The 24,320-nt window shown below is 37.2% G+C and overlaps 1 protein-coding gene across 1 annotated transcript in view; it reads right to left on the bottom strand.

Annotated features, from left to right (window-relative positions):
• The window catches only part of LOC136877786 (pseudouridylate synthase RPUSD2), a 546,352-nt gene that overhangs the window by 31,431 nt on the left and 490,601 nt on the right, over positions 1-24,320 (bottom strand). The window contains exons 7-8 of the mRNA XM_067151993.2: positions 11,759-11,846; positions 898-1,118 (exon numbers count right to left, since the gene is read on the bottom strand). Coding sequence (XP_067008094.2) covers positions 898-1,118; positions 11,759-11,846 — 309 coding nt within the window. The remainder of the gene's footprint in view (positions 1-897; positions 1,119-11,758; positions 11,847-24,320) is intronic.

Raw genomic sequence — 24,320 nt, 5'->3', positions numbered from 1 at the left:
TTGCCTACCTATGGCGTAGATACTGAAGAGGATGGGTGAGGGAATGCAGCCCTGTCTTGTACCACTTTCTGCTCAGAAGTGTCTGGACACTGCTTGGTTGACCTGGACAGCCGCTGCGTTGCTCTGGTAAGGATTCCGTACAATTATCACCAGATACTGTGGAACCCCCTTTCCCAGAAGAGTAGTCCAGAAAAGCTTCCATTTCACCAGCCTTGGTGTAATCACCAAACATTGAACTCACTGGCAATTTTCCACAATCTGCTGGACATTCAAAATTTGTTCCTGTGTATTTTATTCTTCGATGAAGCCATATTGCTCTTCAGCTATTTCAGGAAGTATAAAGATTTTCAGTCTAGTGTAGAGGAGAGGGTAAAGAATCTTGCTTCATGAGGAATGAGAGCTACTATTCTGTATTTGGAACATTCAATCAGTAAACCTTTCTTATAAATAATAATGAAGACTGAGTGACACCAGTCATTCAGCCACCTTCCAGTCCTCCAGATGATATTGCTCAAGGACACCAAAATAATGTAAAGCCATTCATAGGAATTGGTGCGAAAATGATACAATGTACGACTTCCATTCTTCTAAGAGTTCAACTAGTCATTGTTTTGTAAATAAGACTGTTACCTCAACAAAGGTGTAATGAATGATACCTTCCACTGCATTCCAAACACTACTTTAGTACATCAAATTTTCATTTGTCCAAAACACCCAATTGTCATGCTATGTTTGCTCATCAGAATATTATTCAGTATACAGTATTAATTACTAAAGGTGTAATTATGGATAATTATTTAAATTCATCAATTTACAACAAAAGGGAAAGAAAAACAATTTTGCAACATTCTAGTAACAAATACAAAAGATAAATGACTGAGAACTTATGGTCATTACCTTGGAAAATCCCCCTCAACCCGACACACGTACTCCTTCTCGACCTGGCGATTGCGAATCTGATGCTCCATTGTTCGAGCTTTTTTAGGAGTACGGCCAAAGAGCAACAATCCTGACGTGAGACGATCAAGCCGATGAATAGTCCGTAAATTTTTCAGGTTGTACTCTTTGGCAAGAATGAACACCACTGTGTTATGACGATAGCGGCCACAAGGGTGCACCTGGAGACAAATTGCCATTTAATGATCTGTTATAGAATGAAAGAATAATTTTAATTTAATTTCTTAAGGATTTTTTCTGAATTCTGAGCTTTCATGAGAGGGAAAGCAACTTCTGAACATGAATAAAAACAATTTTTTTAATTTTAAAAAACCCAATCAGGATAATAAATAATATTAATTTTTCTGTAAGTGTATCTTTTTACAGAATTTAAGAACATGAATGTGATGCACTATGCAGAACAAGCTGCCACAAAACAAGATTGTCAATACTTGAAAATAAATGTTTAATAAAAGAAACAGTGCAAGGAAGAAGAAGAAGAAGAAGAAGAAGAAGTAGAAGATGAAGATGATGATGATGATGATTATGATTTAACAACGTGGCACAGTGCAAAAGAATTTATGCAAGAATATCCCATTTTCAAGAAGAAAAAAACATTTGGTATGAGTATGATTATTGTGAAAGAGACAAAAAGAAAAATGTGGGGATATGGAGCTGAAAGTGGCACTGTGGTGTGGGAAATAAATGGAAAAGAAGTACGTCAACTGGACATACTTAATTGAGTATTTTGATAATTATGGGATGAAAATAAGTGTGGAGAAATGCACGACATTAGTGTTAACTGGAAGAGAAAAGAGAAAGGAAAAATCCAGTAAAAATTGGAGGACAAGACTTTGAAATTGTGGAAAGCTTCAAGTACTTGGGAAGCAAACTGATGCAGGATGAAACATAGATCAGTAGATGATACAACAGGGAAATGGGCTTATGACCCAGATGTTAGGCCCCTTTAAACAACAAGCAAGCACAACAGGGAAATTTATTTTACCAGAGTGTAAGGAACTTGGTCTGGAAGATTGAAGTACCAAGGAAGCGTAAAGAGATGTACAGTATAAGATGTATTGTTGCCCCATGCTGGCATACCTGCTCGTGGCTATTTCTTGATTTATACAGTATTTTTGCATCTGTCTCTTGGGACAGGCCAAAGCAGAATGTGGCTTTCACTAAAGTCTCAGTCTCATTTGTGACTATGACAGTATGGAAGCTGCTGAAGTATGGGCCGTGCTGAGTAATAGCATTTAGGAAATGTTCTGAAAGGTGGTACTCATAGAATCAGTCATGCCTGGCTCAGTGAGAAAAACAATAGCAAACTAATTTACTCCTCATCTTGCCTTGTATGTCTCATTATGGCAACATTATTGGTTTTTGTGGTTTCCTTATAATGGCATAACCTTCAGTGGTGCTATTTGAGGATCCATCTAGCCTCGGGGCAGATAGATAGATAGATAGATAGATAGATAGACAGATAGACAGATAGACAGACAGACAGACAGATAGATAGATAGATAGATAGATAGATAGATAGATAGATAGATAGATAGATAGATAGATAGATAGATACCTGAACATTGATAAAAAGTCAGAAGAGTAAAATCCAGGCCACTGAGATGAAATTTTTAAGAAGTATGTAAGAGAGGAAAGACAAGAAAGGACAGAGTAAGAAATGAGGATGTCAGGAATGAATTGGAGTGGAAAAGCTTTCAGACAAAAGTGGTCATTCCATAGCCACAGGCTGTTTGTAACAGAGCCTGTCCCACAAAGAACACAGTAGACTCATGACCAACCTCAGGACATCCGACTGCTCGCCCCAATACTGATGTAGCAGAAATCATCCTGTGGTGATATAGTGTTGATTCCCGTAGGGAATCTGAAATATTTGTCCCAAATGAGTAAATGCGTCTTGGTAGGTGTGCTATTTACCAACTGATGAGCCCAATTTAGCACACAGGGGCGAAATGCTGGCAACCAGGAATGAGTTAGCTGGAAAATTTATAATGTCCAACAACAGACCAACTATATTGGTATTATAATAATCCAGTGGGACATTAAACGAGTCGATATAGAAGAGTGGCTAGCTAAAGGAGATGTCACTGATGTCATCAATAAAGAGGTTAACGATAATAAAATCATTAGCCCTGTTCTCCAGAGTGATGTTAATGAAGATAATATGGACAGCAATGAAGGTAAAGAAGGAAACTAAAAGATAAGTCACTCTGCAGCCAAGTAAGTGTTCAAGGCCACATTGAAATACATCGAACAGCATCCAGTGGCAATATCTATGGACATGCTGTAGGTAAGAAAACAGAGGATGTACTGTATTTGCAAAATCAAGAATGTCTAATTTAAAACAAAAACGAACTATACAGACTTTCTCAAGTGAATGAATTTATGAAAAGTAATTTTTATGCAATACTGTAATGACCAAAAGGCCTACAGAACTGTACATTTTTTGGTGTTCATTTCATTAAATACACAAAATCATTTAATTATGTAACTTTACTGTTAGTGTAGTCACAGTGTGATGTTAGATTCTGATTTTATTTATCAGTACTGTAAAACTATTTTACATTCCTTTCTGCATTATAATAAGGATTTCATTCGTTCCTCAGATGATTCAACTATTTTTCACATAATGGACCATGTCCCAGTTCCATAAGTGACGGATATGAGTGTGTCGACTGCAGCTAGAAACCGTGAATGAAAGACATTTTAATATATGCAGCAGGTTGTATTTTTAATTTGAAAATATGAATAGTTTTGTAAGTGAAGAAGTTAGACAGCAGCATGTTCAAGCAAATTAGACTGAATTGTTTCAAGGTTCAGAAAATGTCGTCTTCTTAACATTATAGACTAACATACAAAAATAACTGAGATTAATTGAATGCTCTGATTACCAAAGAGAGCAGTTGATACACATCTGTATGTGAGTGAAAACCTTTTCTAAATCATCACTACAGAATTTTCTTATTTCTGAATGTCTTGTAATATATTAGTTACAAGTCAACACGGAAATGAAAATCATAACCTATGTCTTGTAATATTACAAATAATGGTATCTGCAGTAGAACACCACATTCAAGAGAGAAAGGCTATAAGAAAGAAGCATGAATGTTATACATAAGGATAGAACATAAATTATAAACATTTACAGTAGTGTTAAATGGTTAAGAGTTAATAATAACTTTCCAGAAGGTCGCATTTCTTTTTGTCTTTTAGTTAGTAATACAGTAAACATGGCTTGTCCACAGCCCAAAGAGTCTCGTGATATCAGTCCCATCTGGAAAGTAGAGAGGCTGGAAGCTGGACAGGGGTTACATTGCCATACTCACCGGAAGAGAACACGGCTTATCCAGCACCACAATGTCCTCATCTACATGAATTAGCTTGATGGGTTTTGCTAGGACTGGGGTCTCATGTCTGCAATACAATCACATGAGCAGTCATCTCAGCCCTTGCATGGCATGCTGGGACTGGGACCCATTCATTAATGCACACAGACATGCTCCAAACTATGTATGCTGTCGCACATTCATTTCTCATATTTTTCCAAATCTGGTATGGAAAGACTCCAAAATTCATTCCATATAACGTATGGATAAAAGAAAAAGAAAGTCATATTTAATCGTATTGACAAATTAATCTTGAATAAAAGTTGACATTCAATCAGCCCATCAATATTATTTATTACATATTAATTATGCATACATGTTTTCCCCTGTTTTAAAGGCTTCTTCAGTGTGTTAGATCCTTTGGATGAATATTATAATTATTCAATGTTAGCATGTGTATGTTGAATTACCAAAATATTTATAATGTTGATACAAAGAGTCAAACGCACTGAAAAGCTCTTAAAACAGGGCAAAACATGTTTGCATAATTAACATGTAATAAACAGAACTAATAGGCTGAATGAATGTTAACTTTTACTTAACATACGGATCTTAGACAAAAATGGAGAAGAAAATGTTTATGACACTATTCCGTATGATTTCCCTTTAAAATATTGTGACAACACTGTACAGGGAAGACTGTTTGTTTACTTTACATTTTGCACTAGGTTTCCACAAAGAATAGCTCTGGCCAAAGAAGTGTTCATTTAAAATGTGAACACCTAAGGCACATCACTATGACAGAAATTAGGAGCAAAAATGTCCAGTAATTCCATATTCACTCCTCTACAGTATATAATGTTTCAATAATGTGTTAGTAAAACTTTTTCTTAAATATTTCCACCATCATTTTTGTCTAGGATTAACACGGTGTAAGAAAAGGGTGTGAATTTTGGAATATACAATACATATTAAAGATGCGTACAGCATTTTTTTAAATGCCTGTTCATTTTCAAAACTGAGAACTTCCACTTTGTATCAATACAAAGCATCTTTAAACAAAAGCTGCTACTAATCTGCTGAAATATTAGCAAACAACTGATGACAAAACTATACACTATAGTTTGGAGCACATCCGTGTGTCTCAAAGACAACGTGACTGATAAGCACTTCGTCTCTGTGTGTGTGTTTAGCTTGTGGCCACAGTGTAGGAAGCAGGAAGTGCAGGTGGTGTGTACACAAACCTCAAAGAAAACTGGCTGCATCATGGAATCTTATAAGTCATCAAAGTGCATTACATACTATAAGGTTTCAAGAACAAATAAATGTAATAATAACAAAATTAACAACAAAAACAACAATAACATACATGTTTATTATAGACTGTTATGTTTTTCAGCATTCAGTGTACAAGCCTCTGTGAATTAACAAGCACAAGTAACAAACATAGCTCTGCAACCTCATTTCGGTTATCTTATTTTTGATCACTTAACTCTTATATGAATGAAATGGACAACCAATCTTATTTTGTTACATATATGATTCTATTTTGCCATCTACTGTGCACAGTACAATGACAAAGAGGAAATGCACCAAAATAGCCTATTACATCACTGCAGTAAATATGGTTTGGAGATTATTTGTTCACAGCCATTTAAACTTGCATACTCTATCTTAGAGAAACCCTATGGGATAGCTGTTTACAATTGTAATGTTTCCATGTTCATTCTTCTTGTATTTTTCAGTTGATAATGGTAATCCTCGCTATACTAACTCTCAAATATGGTAGTCCAGTTGCTAACATAAGAAAACTTTCTTATTTTCCTATGGTTTACTCTTAACTTCTTCAACACTAACATTGTACATCTCTTGTCTTAATTAGGTGTTAGGCTGTAGCCTCTTTCTTTTTTATTATTGGTGAACATTCATTATGAAAACAATAAGTGGAGTATACAAAGTTCAGATAGTATTTTTTTCTGATCATTAATGATGTATAAAGATACCATCCCATAAAGTTTTTAAGCCCAAATATAATTGACTTTTTCATGCTCTTTCTCTGCTTCGGACCTGCTTCGGAGTGGTATGCTGATGCATTTGCACAATTAATTACTCTCCAAATAATAATACCTACTTAGTACATTCTTGTTTACTTTCTCTTTGCCACTAGTTCAATGTTGAACTAACAATCATCTGGGAAAGGGCTAGGATTGGGATGGAACTAACTGAAGCCTTGATTAAGCTAGAACCAAGATGTGAATATGGTAAACCATCTTCAGATGCTGACAGTGGGGTTTGGACCTGAATGTAAGCTTCCAGCTACACAACCTGTACCATGTAGCCAATTCGTTTGGAGCCTTTTGTCTACACTAACCCTTATTCCTTTACCAGAATAGTTTATTTCCTACAGCTATCTCAATATATTAATTGTTTTTTTGTCATTTGAACTTCCCTGAGTTTCTCTAAAATATTAATTAATTTAAACTCTCTTCTTTGTTACTTCAATGAATGTTTAACTGGCGGAAGTATAACCATATTCAATCTCACAAAGGCTGATCTCATTAAAAATTGTCATTAGTCATTGATGGCATAAAATTAATTAAACCCTTTCTTAAACAGTAGTCCAAGAAATATAATATTTAATATAATTTCCTGTCACCACATTTTAAATGACAGTACCGAGAAGCTGAGAGAGGACCTTTGGATGGTTGTAGGGCTCACAGCTATATGACCTGAACCACACATGGCCAACTTGCTCTGTAAACTTAACCTTATGTGACATCTTAATGTGGAGTTATATGAAGTACCCCTCATCAAATATTAACTTTAAAAAAATTGGTTTAAAGTTGAGTTTGAGAATAGTTCAGCTAATCTTTGCCATTTAACTTTACTGTGTTAATGTTGTCACTACGAAAGCTGATATTTGGCTTCTATGATGTCAGCCTCAGAAGCAGATGAAATGAAAACACTAATAAGGAGTTTAACATAACCTGCAATGTCATTTTTTCTATCAATAATTTCCAGAGAAAATTTCTTATATTTTGACATTTTCTTTTAAGGCTTAAAGGGACTTTATCCTATGGGCAGAGAGCGCTCCACTACATTTCCACAGTGATGTCATGTGAACCTAAACAAGGAACTGCTACATCATTACTTTGGCGTATCTTGACGCATGCTACTGAGGTCACGCAACATATAGGCATTTTATAACAAATTAAACAATATTTTATTCACAAACAAAGAGACATGTCAACTGGAACATTACTTAATAAGTTCTTTTACCAACCAAGCAAGATGCAGATAGCTAAAAATCTATTTCAGCTGAGTTACACTCACATTCTTGCATTTTTCTTCTAAATATATGCTGAATTCTTTATCGCTAAAGAAAATTGAAAATACAAAAAGGTTTGATTTAGCTATGAAATTGAGTTTGACACAATGTAATGACGTCTTCCTCTTGCATGGCCTTCTAAATACACCCTATCTTGATGAGATACTTGCCTGATTAATGAAAGAATACGTGTAATAGTAAAGGTAAATTGCCAACAGAATGCAACACCATTCAAATTTTGGATTTTAGATGTTTTAGATGCATATTTTTATCTCCAGTCAACAGAAGCAGAAAAGAATGGGACAATATGTCCCGTTAAGTTTTTGTCAGGACAACACGACAGGTATTAAAAGAAGGAACAATCCCATTAAAAACAGGATGTTTGGTCACCCTGGGGTACACTTACAGAACAGGTTAAGAAACACCAGTCTAAGATACAGATAATAGAAGGTGAGCATCAATGAAAAAAGTGGGTGTCAAGAATTTATCTGAAGTGTACAGCATTAATCAGTCTCTTACTCACACAAATCAAATGTCTTTGTTCTATAACAAAAGCATACCTCTGTTTGTATTTAGTAAGCTTTTCTTTACTAATTTTACTCAAGATATGAAACAATAAATTAATTAATTAATTTCACAACTTAGGCTTTCATGGCTGGCGTTCAATGAATATAGAAGTCATTATTTTCCAGGCTTGAAGGCAGTGGTCAAAAGGTTAAGTAGCTCTGAATGTTTATCAGAAACTGCCAGTGGCGTGCACTGAACCCCATCTACCCCAGCGCTGCTGGGGTAAAGAATTTTGTATTAACATTTTCTAATTATTCCTTAGAACACTTTTTATAATGTATAAAAAAATTGCGAACATCTAAGCCAAGCCAAGTACGGCTGTCTCGGCAATCCGCTCGCACTACTGCAGTTCAGCTTTTCCAGTGAGCTGGGTTTCCTTGCTGGTGCAATAGAGAGCTACCCCCAGTGAAATTTAAGGTCACTTGGGTGACGCATGCACTTGAAGATTCCTCGAGGTGAAACTGTAGCTCCTCCCCTGACAGAAATTTATGGCAACAGGCCAGCTAGCTTAGGTAAGGGGTGTTAGTTTTAATACTTGACACTCAAAGTCTTCAGTGCCACACACTAGAGACTGCAAGAAAAATATCAACATCTTAACAGTATAGCCACTTGCACATCACAGAAAAATATTTAGGTTGCCCAGCATGAACACAGAGTTAAGCGCGAATGGTTGTCTGTGATGGTGGTATGTAGTGAATTTTTGTAGTGTTCCTCTTGGATTATAGGTGAAGGTTTTGCGAGTTCTGTGGCATTCTTCATGAATATAACGTGTGTTATACGTCGTGATAATTGTTTTTCCTCATTTGTCGTTGATGCACGTACACTCAGAATGCAAGTGAAACTATAAAACTTCAATGACGAAAAAATAGCAGTTAATTTTTTAATTTTTTTTTTTTGCTTTTTCTTTATGTCGCATCGACACAGATGAGGCCTGGGAACTGGAAGAAAGCGGCCACGGCCTTAATTAAGGTACAGCCCCGGCATTTGCTTGGTGTAAAAATGGGAAACTATGGAAAACCATCTTCAGGGCTACCGACAGTGGGGCTCGAACCAACTATCTCCCAATTACTGGATACTGGCCGCACTTAAGCGACTGCAGCTCTCAAGCTCGGTCCAGTTAAATTTTGCTGATTAGTTTAGATTAGGCTTTTTAAGTAAAAAACAAATAGTCACAGTGTATTTTTGTGAAAACCATTACTGTACTATCATGAAGCATCACCGGATGAGACTGTAAGTACATTGTTTAAAATCTAATATAGATTAAGTTATGATGGTGTCATCACTGCCGTGAATATCAATTTGGAAGTATGTGTGAGCATGAGGTTGAAAATATTCTCGAAAGATCTTTCTCAGGTAAACCTTTCCATGAAAAATGCAGGCTTTAAAATGGTAATGTTGACTTTAAAGAGTGCAGTGGGGCTATGATTGTTTATATTTAAAAAACTTTTTTGCAGCTGCGGTAATGAATATTTTCACCGCACGCCACTGGAAACTGCGTCTATTTCTAACCTTCATAGAGAGTGGACCCGTGAGAATATTGGGCACAGTTTGCACAGGAAGACTGGAAAATACAGTTCTACAATATGAAAATCAGCATTTCAAAGACTATTAAAGTGATGTCAACAGAGAAAAAACCTAACAGTATTGAATGCCAGGTAGGAAAAACAAAACTGGAATGGGTGGATCATTTCAAGTACTTAGGATACATACTCTGCCAGGATGGTAGCATACTAAGTGAAAGTGAATCAAGGACTGGTGTAGGTGTAACAAAGCTAATGCAGTGAACTATCATCTGTGACCAATGGAATTTTGGAAGAAGGAAGTGAATTCTTAGACAAGACTTATCTTTACATTTATTTGCTTTCAGACTGACTTTGCTAAATAGGAGTGAAAGCTGGATGGATTCAGGATATCTTATTCATTAGTTAGACTTGACAGACGTGCAAGTAGCAAGAACAATTGTGGTACAAACAGGTGGGGACAATTGTTTAAGTGATTAATTGATATTGTGTGGCTTCCAGAGAGGACTGGTGTAGGTCTTTCTAGTGTTAGTAGCCATGGGTGACCAGTGCATCTGGGTTTGTGTGGTGTTGATGATGAGGTAGGGAGAAAGTTAAACCTCGTGTTGGCACATAGCCTACTCCTGACGATTTACACCAAGGGGTCTGCTCAAGGCTTTAATATCCCCATCTGATGGACAAATCACCATCAACAGTGTCATATGCTTTCACTGTATATGAACACTGCAGAGAGGTTTTGAATAGAACCCAGGCTCTTGGTACGCAATCTAGGGGTTAGATATTGTATACCACCCCCTCTTCTACTCTGCAGGCCCATGTTAGAAATAAGCTTGTTGGATGAAGCTGTATGTATAAATTGGCTTCTGTGGAGGGATCATGTAAGACAATGAAAGGACAGGTTACCTAGGAGAATAATGGATTCTGCAATGAAGGGTAAGAGAAGTAGAGGGAGATCAAGGCAATGATGGTTAGATTTAGTTTTACATGATTCAATCATAAGATGTTTGGAACTAAAGTAGGCCATAGATCTAATTGCAAATAGAGGCTTGTGGAGGCACTTTAGTTAATTCACAGGAGCTTGTAGACTGAATACTGAAAGTTACTGTATAATAAAGATGTATATATGTATATTCATCAAATGAATAAACTAATTAATGGAATCAATGCTTCATATTAATGTGGAGCTATTTCAGGACTCTAGTACATATTCTTCATTTACACTGCATTTATGAAAATCTCATTTTATATCTTTACTAATAAAATTCTCAACCATTTTACCTGTACCTAAAAATGAATTAACATTCTGATCTTCACATAAACTTATATTTCTTCAACTGCCACTTCCAACAATCAAGCTTTGCTAATATGTTAGCAACTCGTGTTCTATCCAACATACTGCTTTATGTTATATTAACATCTTCATCCCTTGTAATTATGACATTAAATTGAAAACACTTTCTAATTATTTACATCCACACTGTTTTAAGGGCATAATTTGATATGACTAGAGAATGAATGCCCCATTTCTATTTAATAGGTTTTCAGGGAGTATTCACAATACTTTAAAGTATACCATTTCATTAAAATTAAATAAATATTGTTTACAATAGCATCCTTATAAAATTTACTCTTCTTAAATCCATTATTCAGAAAATTACAGAAATGAATCATTAAGTATTTTGCAAACTGATTTCAACTTGATTTTTTCAATTGGTCGTTTGTTCAATACCTGTGATTTCAGTCCAAGCAAATGTAGAAAATGCCTCTGTCTTGTTCTTTCCCACGAAGTACTCCACTTGATGATGTAGGCAAGCATTTAAAATATCCACAATAAAACAAATACATACAAGGGTACATACAAGAATTATTAAAACATATCAAATTTCAATAAAGAGTTGATTCCAACCAGTTGAGAGAAGAGGTTCTTAAAGGTTATCTATCAAGGGAAGGATGGTTCCATGATGCTACATTTTCTTTGACGCTGTGTGGGTGCAGAGTTACGTGGGTAAGAGAAGAGATTAGAAAGGCAGATACAGAGAGGCAGTCTTGTTGCCACTTACGGGGATGGAGGCGGGTTTGTTAACCACCACTACATCCTCATCCATGTGAACTATGGTGATAGGGTCGGAGGTGACAGGGACCTCATGCCTGAAACAAAGCAACAATGGATGGTCAACACACCCACTCCAAAGTTCTCTTTCTCATATAAAGATCACCTAAAATGAAATTATCACATTCCAATTTGCTTTTTGTTTTTAAAATAGGGTAACTAACAGACATTAGCACACACTAAGAAAACACTAAGGTCTCACTGCATCTCCAAAACATTGAAATAAAGAATTAAAAAATTAATAAGTGAATAGGATGAGACAAAATAAGAAGAATCAGAAATCAAATCCAAACAATATTTTAGACTACTGCATATTCTACTTGTAGCACTTGGGCCATAAGTAATAACTGATGGTAAATCAGAAATAAATATTGCAGGTATTCAAACTATGTTCTATCTGACAATGTAACTAATTTTTGCCAAGTGACAAGGTATCAATTTTCAGATACATGTCATACATTATTTGTAAACCATCTCTTTACCTGCTATCCCATCATGATATTGAAATTTGATTGTGTTCTATGTACAGGCCTTTGTAGAAATTACTGTAGTCAAGCTAAAATCAGCAACCACTTTGTTCCATTTGTTAATTTTTTAAGTGACTATTTTTAAAGTCCAGCCCCGTGGTGTAGGGGGCAATGCGTCCGCCTGTCACCCGGCGGCCCCAAGTTCGATTCCCGGCTGGGTCAGGGGTTTTTAATTGTAAAATCTTTTGTTTTTGTACAGATTCAAGTGTTCAATGGGGTTTTTAACTCGTTATGCCAAAGAAGGTGACGAAATGTTGAGTCAGATCATAACGGGAGATGAAACATGGGTTTCGCACATCACGCCCGAATCGAAGCAATAGAGCATGGAATGGAGACACACACATTCGCCTGTAAAGGTGAAGGCCAAACAGACTCTGTCCCAGTGCAAGATCAAGAACTCTTAGTTACTGGAGCAGGCGGGAAATTTCTGTGAAGAGTGTATTCAAAACTTAGTTGTAAGGTATGATAAGTGTTTAAACAAACTTGGTGGCTATGTTAAAAAATAGAGTAGAGTATGTAGAATCTGCAAATAAATGCGGTGTTTGAAAATCGGTTTTTGTTGTGAAGTTATTGTCAAATGGCCCTTACTTAAAAAAAGACGCCTCGTATTTATATGTCAGTGATGTTCTTGTTGAAATATATAGTAATAGTTGCTCAACATTTCTAGAATCTATAGCTACAGCCTTGCGGGAATATACAAAATATTATCCGCATCCACTCCACATCCATGAATGGTTATCTGCAGATATTGTAACTATTTAACTATATTACACCGAAGATATTGAAACAGATAGATCTGTTAACATAATAGCATAGGCCTAATACCTGGCACCAACCCTCCTACAGTCACAGGTTTATGAGGGATTTCCTATACCGACAACTACCGACATATCGAGCAGTTCTCTTCTGGAACGTTCCTTCCTTCCTTTCTTCCTTCCATTAATTGCAGGCAGGAGCCAGTTAGGCTTAGATCAGATTTACAGCTTCATGATCTCCATTCTCCCGTACCAAGGTCTGCCTAACCACAAACATATGCCTCAGTGAAAATCAAAGAATGTCATTATTTAGAAATTATCCGCACTGCCATACAGTTTGCTTCTGCCAACACACTAACTTTGCAGATATCCACGTCCATGCATGGCTCTATCTATAGGAATTGAAGGGACATTAAACCATCATCATCATCATTTCTCTGTTGGGCCAAGAGGATTCTTCATGCTGAGCACGACACCTCATAATCTGCAGGCCTTCAGGCTGAGCAGTGGTCGCTTGGTAGGCCAAGGCCTTTTGGGGCTGTTGCTCCATATGTGGGAGAGAAGTGGTAAATGATAGGTATTATGATGATGATGATGATGATGATGGTAATAGTGACTTCCAGGATTTCTATGGCTTTCTCCATGACAGATGAGCAGTGGTGATGATGATAATAATCATCATTGTCAACATATGGCCTCAGCTACAATGTGCCAGCATTTTCATGTGATGCCATTTAGGTTGCCTGTGACTCAATTTTGACATTATGTTTTACTCTACCAGTTGGCAGAGAAACATAACTCAGTTGGGTAACCTACAACTAAGTTTAAATTCATTTTGTTGGTAAACATCAGTTAGTCACCAGAGGTCTTTTACATGCCGACATCGTAGGACATGGAGTACCAAGCAGATTTATTCTGTCTTTCAAAAACCAACATCTGCAGGGTTTGAACACACGTACCTGGGATACAGAGACCAAATTCTACCACACTCATGGAGGAGCTAACAGAAGTGGTAGAAATGCATGTGCATAAAAGTTGTGGTTTATTATGCTATATTCAAACCTAAAATGTGCACGTTTTTTCAATGCAATCGACACAACATTCATACAGGATTTTTTGTGATCTGAAAATTATTTATAATTGTTATTATATCCATAAGTGTAAAGAATTAAAATGTTATAGGATCACAGAATTATTTAAAATTTTCTGAAATGTATGCCAATGTTTGTCTGCCATTGTTAAAACCAGGGACATTGATAGAGATTTATACCAAGTGTTTTTTAAATATTCAAATATAAAGTTTGGTCTGCTCTTTTAATATACTATTATACAGTGACAACACACAAATTAAGATGGAAGAGCTGCTCTACAACAAAACTGCAAGGACAAACAATTCAGCAGTAGTCTACAGGAATACAAGGATGGTAGAAGTAGGAATAGATATAACAAGAGGCCAGAGTGACCAGTAGATAGGGGAAACAAGTACAAATATACTTTCTGTGTAAACAAAGACTCACTGCATACCTTCATATACTGCTGTTTTCATAAATAAGTCCTTGAATTTTTTTAATACAGTTCCTATGCATGAGATGTAGAATAGAGAAGGAATAGACCTAAAATAACTTGGGATGATGAGAATAGAGATCATCTACGGAAAACCATCTTCAGGACTGCTGAGGGTGGAATTCGAACCCACCATCTCCCTATGAAGACAGCAGTGTGCGACGATTTGAAGTTTGTCATTTTTGTTTAATGTATGTATGTTTATTAATTGCCTTTCCTTTCTATCTTTTGCTCTGCCCATACAGATCTATTGTTGTGTTTATCCTTTGTGCATTTCGTAAGCTCTTCCTATTTTTCTCACTTTGATATATACTGATGAGCACTTGAATTTCGTAGCTTATGGTTTTGGCAAAATGACGCTGTGGTCTGCTTGGCAATTGTAATGGTGTGGCTTGGTACACAAGAGCTTGTACTGGCCGTGTGAGTAACAGCTGAGCCCAGGACGGGTAGGACACAAGTTCACAAGCACATTGTCAATACCAGATGTATGAGCCATTCTATCTCCAAAGTCTTGCCACCATGTCAAAAGTGTACGGACAGTACACGAATTCGGGCAAATCCACCACCACCAGGGTCAACAATGTGTTGATGACAGGGGCAGACGTCGGCTAGCTTGGACAGTACGAGAAGACAGTGGAGCAGATTAGTTGTGAATTCAACTTGAACAATAATGTAGTGTGAGCAGCCATACCATTCAGAACCATATCCTTATAATGTGGTACAGAAGTCACAGTCTTGCTAGGGTACTCCCATTCACTGCACACAACAAGGCATAAAGATTGTCATGGGCAAAGGAACACCACCAGTTGCCTGGACAGATGAGTCGCGGTACCAGTTTGTACATGCAGATGGTAGGGGCCATGCACATCAAGCAATGGATTTCCCTTGTCAGCAGAGTACAGTTCAAGCCGGTGGTGGTATACATGTATGGGGACTGTTTACTAGGGATGAAATAGGACCCCTTGTATATCTGCCAACATCCCTCACCAGCGAACGATAGAGGAACCAGCTGTTAGATCACATCCACCCTTTATATGCCTCCAGCACTCTGCAGGGGACCTGTACCTACAGTAAGACAACAGATCTGGCCAGTCACTCTCAAACTGAAAGCATTTCCATGAACACTCCAAGGACATAGGGACGCTTGCCACCCAACCTGGGATGTGAGAACCCTAGGCACTGATCCCACCAATGGAAGGTGTGTAGCTGTCATGGCTCCCCAACACTTGTGATGTCTTGTGGCATCTGTGGCATGCCTCTTCACTGCCATCATTAGCTACTTGCTACTAGCCAGATATCTCTAATGCAATTGCTCATCAGTTTATACTTCTGCAGTAGTAAAAGTATCCACAAGTTAGACAATGTTCTTGTTGATTAACAGTTATCAAAGAGGTTTATCAGTTCAATTATTATTATATTTCATCCTGAACTCCATTATCATTTTATAATGGGAAAATCCTCTACTGTATTAATTATTGGGATATGAGAAATAGAGAAACTTTTGAAATCCTTAAATTTACATGATCCATTAATTATATCTGTAAAATGCTGCATATGGGTTGTTTCTGGTGAGATATCACCTCTTTTTACTAGGACCATTGCTATTCATATTTATCAGGCAGTTTGTGAGCACCATACTTTATACTTACAAATATCCCACATGCTACAGTGATGCATGGGGTGCCTAATCACTTGTTTTCGAAGGAGCACTACAACGTGCTGTATTTTGGATGTTGTGAAACAAATAGCAGTCATTTTACTGCAAACGTTCCATAATAGGGTCATTTGTAAATACGCCACAGATGCAGCAAAAAAAGTTTAATAATGTATACATGAGCAGACATTCCACTCTATAAAAGAGTTGCTTGTATGAAACAAAAACTAATATCGTTCAGCGAAATACGTGTATAGAACGCAGACGCAAACTACTATGCACACCATATGTGAGCTTTGGCTGCCTTCCAACCAGATTCTCCACAGATTAAAATGATGTCTGTACATTCGTCGTTGTTGCTGAACACACTGGCCATTGCCGATATGGTATGCAAATGTAGTGCTGCTGTACCATACACCAGCCTAGAACTATGTGGTCGAATATGAGATTTACTAATGCAAGGTGTTGCATTAGACGGGTAGCACTGAGGTACATGCTGTGAGCGACCATCCGGTTGTTATCTCTTTACATTCTGACGTAACCTGCCTGCTGGTAGTAGAGCCCCTGTGAAAATCAGTTCGTAAACATCCCATTCATAATTTCTGCATGCGGCACATTTATAAGTAGAAAGTACGGCACTTGCAAGCCGCCTGGTATAAATAGCTATAAATTAGTTTTCAATTGAATTTCTCCCCGGTCTGTCAAATCAAAGTAGAATTTTTTACTTCCATAGGTCTGAGGCTAGCTCATCACTTTTTGGAGAGTAGGAAAAAGCAAGTTTGCAGTTTAATATGACTGTTGATATGATCGTAACCACAGGAACTCCAGCTATATGTGGATCTGAACCATAGAGACATGATTTTTATTTCATAAATCCTACATGCCTAGGCTGGAATTCAAACTGTGGCCACCTGATTGAGAAGCCAGTAAGAGAAATGAAAATGGAAGCCTGAAGAAGAGGAAATATATAGCAACAGAATGATATGCAGAGTAAGGATTTTTAGAAATAGGGTTGAACTGACTGATCTCTCTGAGTAAAATTCAATAAAATTTTAAGTGAATTTTTTAATAAGTACAAAACTAGGTTAAGTGAAAGTCTACCAGACCTTTTATTCAACAGAAATTTCTTCTTAAACATCAGATGAAATACCTTCTCAGCTGCATGGGACATAAGCATGTTTCAGTTCTAGTTCTAACTAGGATACAAAAAATCTACAATCTTCTCAAAGTTATTTTTAAAGTTCTGCATAAATGCATCAACTTGAGCAAAAATATATATATACTTTTGTAATGTAAAACAATATATGATGACAGCTAGCCTCACTGATTACACCCAGCAGTTCTGTGCTAAATTTATTCTTATCTTGTTGTACAAAACACACTCCTCCTATACACAATGGCCCACCTAAGATTTTCACCTCAAATATCTTCTGACTCGAAAAATGATATGCAGTTTGCACTTGGTGAATAAGGGGCAGATTGAAGAATGTGCAATATATGTCCCGTATTTTAGTAAGCGCTGAAGCAATGATAAAAAGTTGGCCTTTTTAAAAAACACAGAAGGCCATTCACTTTATATCTGACCAATTTTCATAGATACTCACTTTACAATATATCTCACCGCTGCCACCACTGGTCACATTCTATTGGACATCCAGCCCTGTGGACTGTCACCTGACATTGAAGTTTCCATTAAAGCAAACTCCAGTGAAGCACAGACATGGGAATTCAGTTCCATTCCTGCCAGCAAGGTTTCTATAGACCATGCAGGGTGCACAGACAGTAATGTTGGAGATGACTTTCCAAACATCCATAACAATTGGACTGGTATCTGAGCTCCAAGAATGACTTGTGATTTGAAACAGAATTACATGAATTCCTCATTCCCTTTCCATCTCCTGATAAACATGGGTATGACTTGAGGCCTTGTCCATATGGATCCGCACCGAGTCTGATTCATATAATTGTAGAATGACTGTCCGATAGATAAGTGGAAGCATCTTGCATTCATCTTGACCTTTTTCAGCCTTATCATATTGGGTTGGTGGAATTTCTTTGCATGCCAATCAGCAAATCTCTTGAAGCACAACAGGGGGAGCCCTCTTTCTGGTGCTTTTTCAAGGCAAATGTTTCACTAAGGGTTCCTGTTATGTGTAAAAGGCCACAATAGCTTTCACAATAAGCACTAACCCAATCTCCCAACACTGTTTCACTATGTGTGTGTGTACGAGAAACAAGCATGGAAAAGGGTCATACCATAACCTTCCCAGTAATGGGTTGATTTTTTGTGCAATTTCACGACGCTCATGAATGGCACTCGCACGCCTACAAGGACAGATACAACACTACTCTCTACTCTCAACAGCAGATCAGTAGTTCCAATGATCAATCACCAGGTGGCAGTAGCGTTATGCAATCGATCGTATTTATACCAAATGACCTTCCACGTACCCATTTCTGTCGCATATACTTCATAGACAGCCATATTCAGGGATCCAATTATTTCCACAGTCAGACATGCAGTACTTTTTAAAATTTTTAATTGCCTTTATGTTGCACCGACACAGATAGGTCTTATGGCGGCAATAAGACAGGAAAGGGCTAGGAGTGGGAAGGAAGCGGCTGTGGCCTTAAGGTACAGCATTTACCTTGTTGAAAGTGGAAAAACCATGGAAAACCATCTTTGCAGCACTGGTAAAAAGTATACTGAAGTGTGCAAGTTTTCAAATGTAGGATGATGTGTCATACGTTGTTTGTGTGCGCCCTTACTGCTGACATCAACATGAGGTATGGGACATAACCCTTGTCTTTTTGATTGGAAACCTGCACACTTCAATGTTCCTTTTCACCAGCATCATGTATCTGACTGTGGAAATAATTGTATCACTGACTGTAGTTGTCTAAGACTAATGCTGTATGTAGCAGAAATGGATAGTGTTTCATTTTAAAAAGGATACACTGGTGTTTCTTTCTCAGACACACAATGCATGCTCTTTTGTGGGCTTTTACTTGTCATTCACCTAGGTCCGTTTGTCACCATTTCAACTAGTCAGAAGATATCTGAGGTGAAAATCTCAGGCAGATCACACTGTATCTGTTTAAGTTTGAGTAATGAAGGATGCAGCATTTTATACACAGTTAGAAATAACTTACTTGATTAAAATTTTATTTTTGAAATACTTTTGAACTCTGAAGTCAATGGCTAAGGCATCTGACACATTGACATGCAATACAATCTCAAACTTTTGATACTGACACTGAAATAAAGCAGGCAAAGGCAAACAGGTGAAAATGGTAGATAATGAGGGAAGTAGCAGGACTGGTGAAATGTTTCTTACAAGAGATATATACCACAGATGGCACACTACTTTTGACTGAGAGAGAGAACTACGATAAATGAAGATCGACGATAGCTCTACCTACTTACAAAAAAATCTTGAGATGATAAACCCAAAGGAAAATAAGCACGAAAAATAAGGACATGACTAGCAAAGACGGTGAACTGACTCTAGTATTAACTTTATTATCTGGAAAATAAATGAATGCTAAAATGAATGTGTGCTATTTCCAACATACAGTACATATGAACCAATATGTGTGTTTGTAAGCAACCAATCAAGCTAAGTGGCTCTTTACATTTGGACTGATATCAAATAATAATGATTCAGTTTATGATCATGGGCTAATAAAATCACAAAATATTTTCAGTCTCAGCAATGGCAACGGGGGCACGACTAGCAATAGCTTAGCTGCTGGCTTTCCATCTAGATGCCCAAGATTCAAATCCTGGTTGATCCTGGAGCAAAATTTTAAGCACATAAATCATATGATGTCAAGAAAGGTATCCATCTTAAACCTCTGGCCAAAACCCAAAAGGAGTAAGGGTGGGCCCAGAGACCCCATAAATAATTACATAAGGTGAAGAAATTTGTTTTCAGTCTCAACCAAAAATTCCTGTCTGCACAGATTGTAAAACATTAATCCATATAATATATGGGAGGACAAGTTGCCCATGTATTTCAAATATCCTTAATATATTCCCTCATCTCTAAGGGAACTGTTATCTCACAACACATAAAGGAGAAGGAGTGGGTTAAAGGACTTACACAATAAGCAATCTTTTGCAGTATTTACACAAGCGGATTTAAAGAATATTTAGGGTTCTTTAGAGAAACTGTACACAGGTTGATCCTGAACATCAACAATCATAACTGTGAGGAAAGATATTGCTAGGAGATGGTCAGTCTTTATTTTGGGCCCTGTTCAGTCAAATTATGGAACTTTACTTGATCGATAACTTCAAGAACAGAGATTCATTTCCCTTATTCCTGGATCCTTCTCGAATTCTTGGGTTTGGTAAACCTCTTTGTCATATTTTCCTCATGTTCTTGAAGTAGTATAGAAGACTTAAGGAGAAATGATACTACTTACAAGGGAAGATAGCGTACTGGGGAATCGCCGATCTTATGTAAATTTTGCTATAACATTAAATGAGCCAAGAATAATACAACGGCCAAAATATTTATTTAGAAAATGAACTCGTGTGACCTACAGAAAGCGTTAAAATTTTGTATGTTTGGATTAGCACTCTTGGCTATGCAGGACTGTGCCGTGTGCTGGCTTCACTTGTCGAGAAACCGCTATTCTATACCCTATCCTAACGAACTATATTAAACTAGTATTATCCTAGTATAATAAAGTTTGTTGCCCTACCCACAACTTGCACCGTCCAACAGTAGATTAGAGACCATGTTGACATGCTTATAGTCACTGTATGGAACAAGTGATTGGTTGTATAATGGCAATAAACGAGAATAAACAAGAATAATAATAATAATAACCAGTATTGTAGAAGATATGGCAAAAAAACTATATCTTGATTCTGTTTTTAAGTGATCGGCTGATGATGACCCGGAATTCGGGGTCGAAACCGGTACCGTTTGTGATCAACTAGTGATGTAACCTTACATTACTAAGTTTACATGTATTGAAAAGGTGGAACCATTACATAATTTTATTAATTTTAATTGTAATATTAAGCCTCAAGAACATGATGTGCTGGACGCTACTGATGGTATATTGATTGGTTTGCAGGTTGGTGGATGCAGAGTAGGTTTCGGCCCACAAATGGCCACGGCTGGTCCGTGGTCCGAAAGCTCTGCATTCCAACCGACCAACCCAGCAGAGGGGTGGCCACGGCTCTACACCTCTGGATTCAGGAGAAAGAGAGGGGATGATCCCCACCGTCTGCTGTCCTGAGAATGGTTTACCATGGTTTTCAAATCTCCTACCGAGACGGTTCTCAGTATAGGCCCCGGCCGCCAACCCTCCCACCTTCTCCATAATCACCTTCACCGCTCCAAATCTCCTTGGCCTGAGAGAGGGCGTTACTCTCTAAGAGGCCAGTCATACTTTTGTAGTCAGTTGTTGGTTTGCATCTGTTTCAAAGCTTGTGTTTAACTTTTCACGTACTGATAGTTACAGATGTCATCAGAAGCTGCCTTGAAAATGATACTATTTACATAGACAGCATGTCTTGTCTCACTTTTACCTCAAATGACGTGCCACGTGATCCTGAAGTAAATGATTCCGATGACGAATATTTGGTAGAAGGTGATAGCCAACCAGGGAATACTAATGATGCTTGTTGTTTAAAGGGGCCTAACATCGAAGGTCATCGGCCCCAGGGAATACTAAAGACAAACTTATAGATATCTCTACTTGGTATAAAATAACGTCCTCAACCTGTCTTACTGTGAGGGCTAATCTCAAGAACCACTGGATGAATTTTGATGTGGTTTTCACCAATTAAGCATTTCTTGAGAAAGGTTTCTGTGTAGAAACATTCACCTATGACCTACAGAAGCCAAGCAGTAATGATTTCAGTGAAGCAAGTCCAAGAAAAAATAGCTGTCAATGTGCCTTTTTTGCTTATGCTGGCTAAACTGTTAAAGATACTGTACATCAATACTATGTGAGCAAGAATTGTTCAGCATAAGAAGTTCTACAAAAAAAACTTTGCAGCAGCGTATATCTATCTTTAACACACAGCCCACTATAAGTGTTTTTATGTTACAATTTGCATAAAAAACATCAGCTGGGACTGTACCTTAATTAAGGCCACAGCCAATTCCTTCCCCTTCCTAGCCCTTTTCTATCCTATCGTAGCCATAAGACCTATCTGTGACAAATTTAAAGACAACTTTTTAGGTTAATCCATATCAGAATAAACTGTTCATTCCCCTCAAGTAAGTGATGTAGAATAAAATGTTACTTACAGAATGTTATTTTCATCTATACTTTCAGAGATATTGTTTTCATTTTTTCGCGTGATCTCCGTTCTGAAATATGAAAATGTAAATGACCAGCTGCAGAGCGACCGAAGAGCCAGCATACAAGCGATCAATGACTTTGGCCAGCATTTGCTGAACATGGTACGATACAATAATTAATAGTTTTTCAGTGATTTTTTGTTATCTATATAAAATCTATGACAACCCATCCTGCCAAGACAGCAAGTGATTATAGGTTGTAGTACTGTACATTGCACTGGAAAAAGTGTGTTTATCACGTAACAATGAAACTGACTAACAAAGGGATTCTTGAATGTCACAGGACAGAGAAATAATGACTTCACAAAGAAAAACAGAGAGTCATCTTTCTTCAAATTCAATACCCACATTGAAGTATATCACTCAGTATACACAGCAGTCGATAGTGAAGAAGCTGTTCATTACCCTACAGAATTTCTAAATTCTTTACATCCTTCCAGCTTGCCACCATACTTTGAAAGTAGGGAGGTGCTTATGATATTATTATGTAATGCTTTTCAATAGACACTAAGATCCAATGCTACAAAACTGTAACTTTGCCCGAAGCCAATTACGCTTGCAAAACCTTGTTCCAAATTAAAAATGAAAGAAGAACTGATCAGATCTTCAAAACTGAAAGAAGAATTATTAGAACTTGCATAAATAAAAAGTATCAGGTTGAAGGAGTCTGGAGAATCCTCCCCAACAAAACTGTCTAGTGAAAGATTGACCCAGTTACCAGCACGATGAAGAAGAGAAGAATCTCTTATTTCTTTCACATCTTACAATTACCAGAAAACAGTATTTTACGACAATTAATGATGAGAAATCTGGGAAAGAAGACAGAAGGACATTGGATCAAAGATATTCAACAAGATCTCAAAACAGTTGGACTCGAAATTACAGATGCAGAGAACAAGAATAAAATTTGCCACCCTTCTTAAGAATCACAAATTTCCAACTGAAATGATGCACAAAAGACCTGTAGAGATTTCAGATGAATTAAGAACACCACGATCAGAATTAATGAAGAAGTACTGGGCAGATAAGAAGAATCAAACAGTACAACCTTCAAAGAAGAAGTGTATATGGAAGACTCAAGTGGTCCAATGTGGCCAATAAAGTTAATAATAATAATTCTTTTTATTATTAGATAATCTACACCTGTCAAAGTTACACAAGGGAAATGATTGGTAGTGAACATTCTGAAAAACTGTTTAGCTAAAGTTACTAATTTAACTGCCTGTGGCAAAGGAAAAGCAGTCTTAATGCCAACAGTCTCCATAATTCCTTCAGATTTGCCTTTTGATTTCAAACAAGTCCAGTCCCCGGCAAGGGTCTGCGTTGGCATGACAATGAACAGAGCACAGTGTCAGACACTTAGAGAGGTTGGAGTTGAGCTCAGTGGAGAATGTTTTTCTCATGCACAGCTTTGTGTGTCTCTTTCGTGTGTCATCAAAACAAAATCTTTTTGCGTTTATTACTGGAGGAAAATCGACTAATGTCATGTACAAGGAAATCTTATAAGTCCTCAGTTAAAAGTAACATAATAATAATAATAATAATAATAATAATAATAATAATAATAATAATAATCATCATCATCATCATCATCATCATCATTTCTTCACTCCAGCAAGCCGGGTGTGGTTGAGTACGAGCCTCCTCCAGTTTGTCCTATCCATCCACAAATGCTGCTCAT

Source organism: Anabrus simplex, chromosome 7 (assembly GCF_040414725.1).
Source record: "Anabrus simplex isolate iqAnaSimp1 chromosome 7, ASM4041472v1, whole genome shotgun sequence".
Lineage (NCBI taxonomy): Eukaryota > Metazoa > Arthropoda > Insecta > Orthoptera > Tettigoniidae > Anabrus > Anabrus simplex.
The sequence above is the reverse complement of the archived record's forward strand: the minus strand, read 5'-3'. Positions and strand labels throughout refer to the sequence as shown.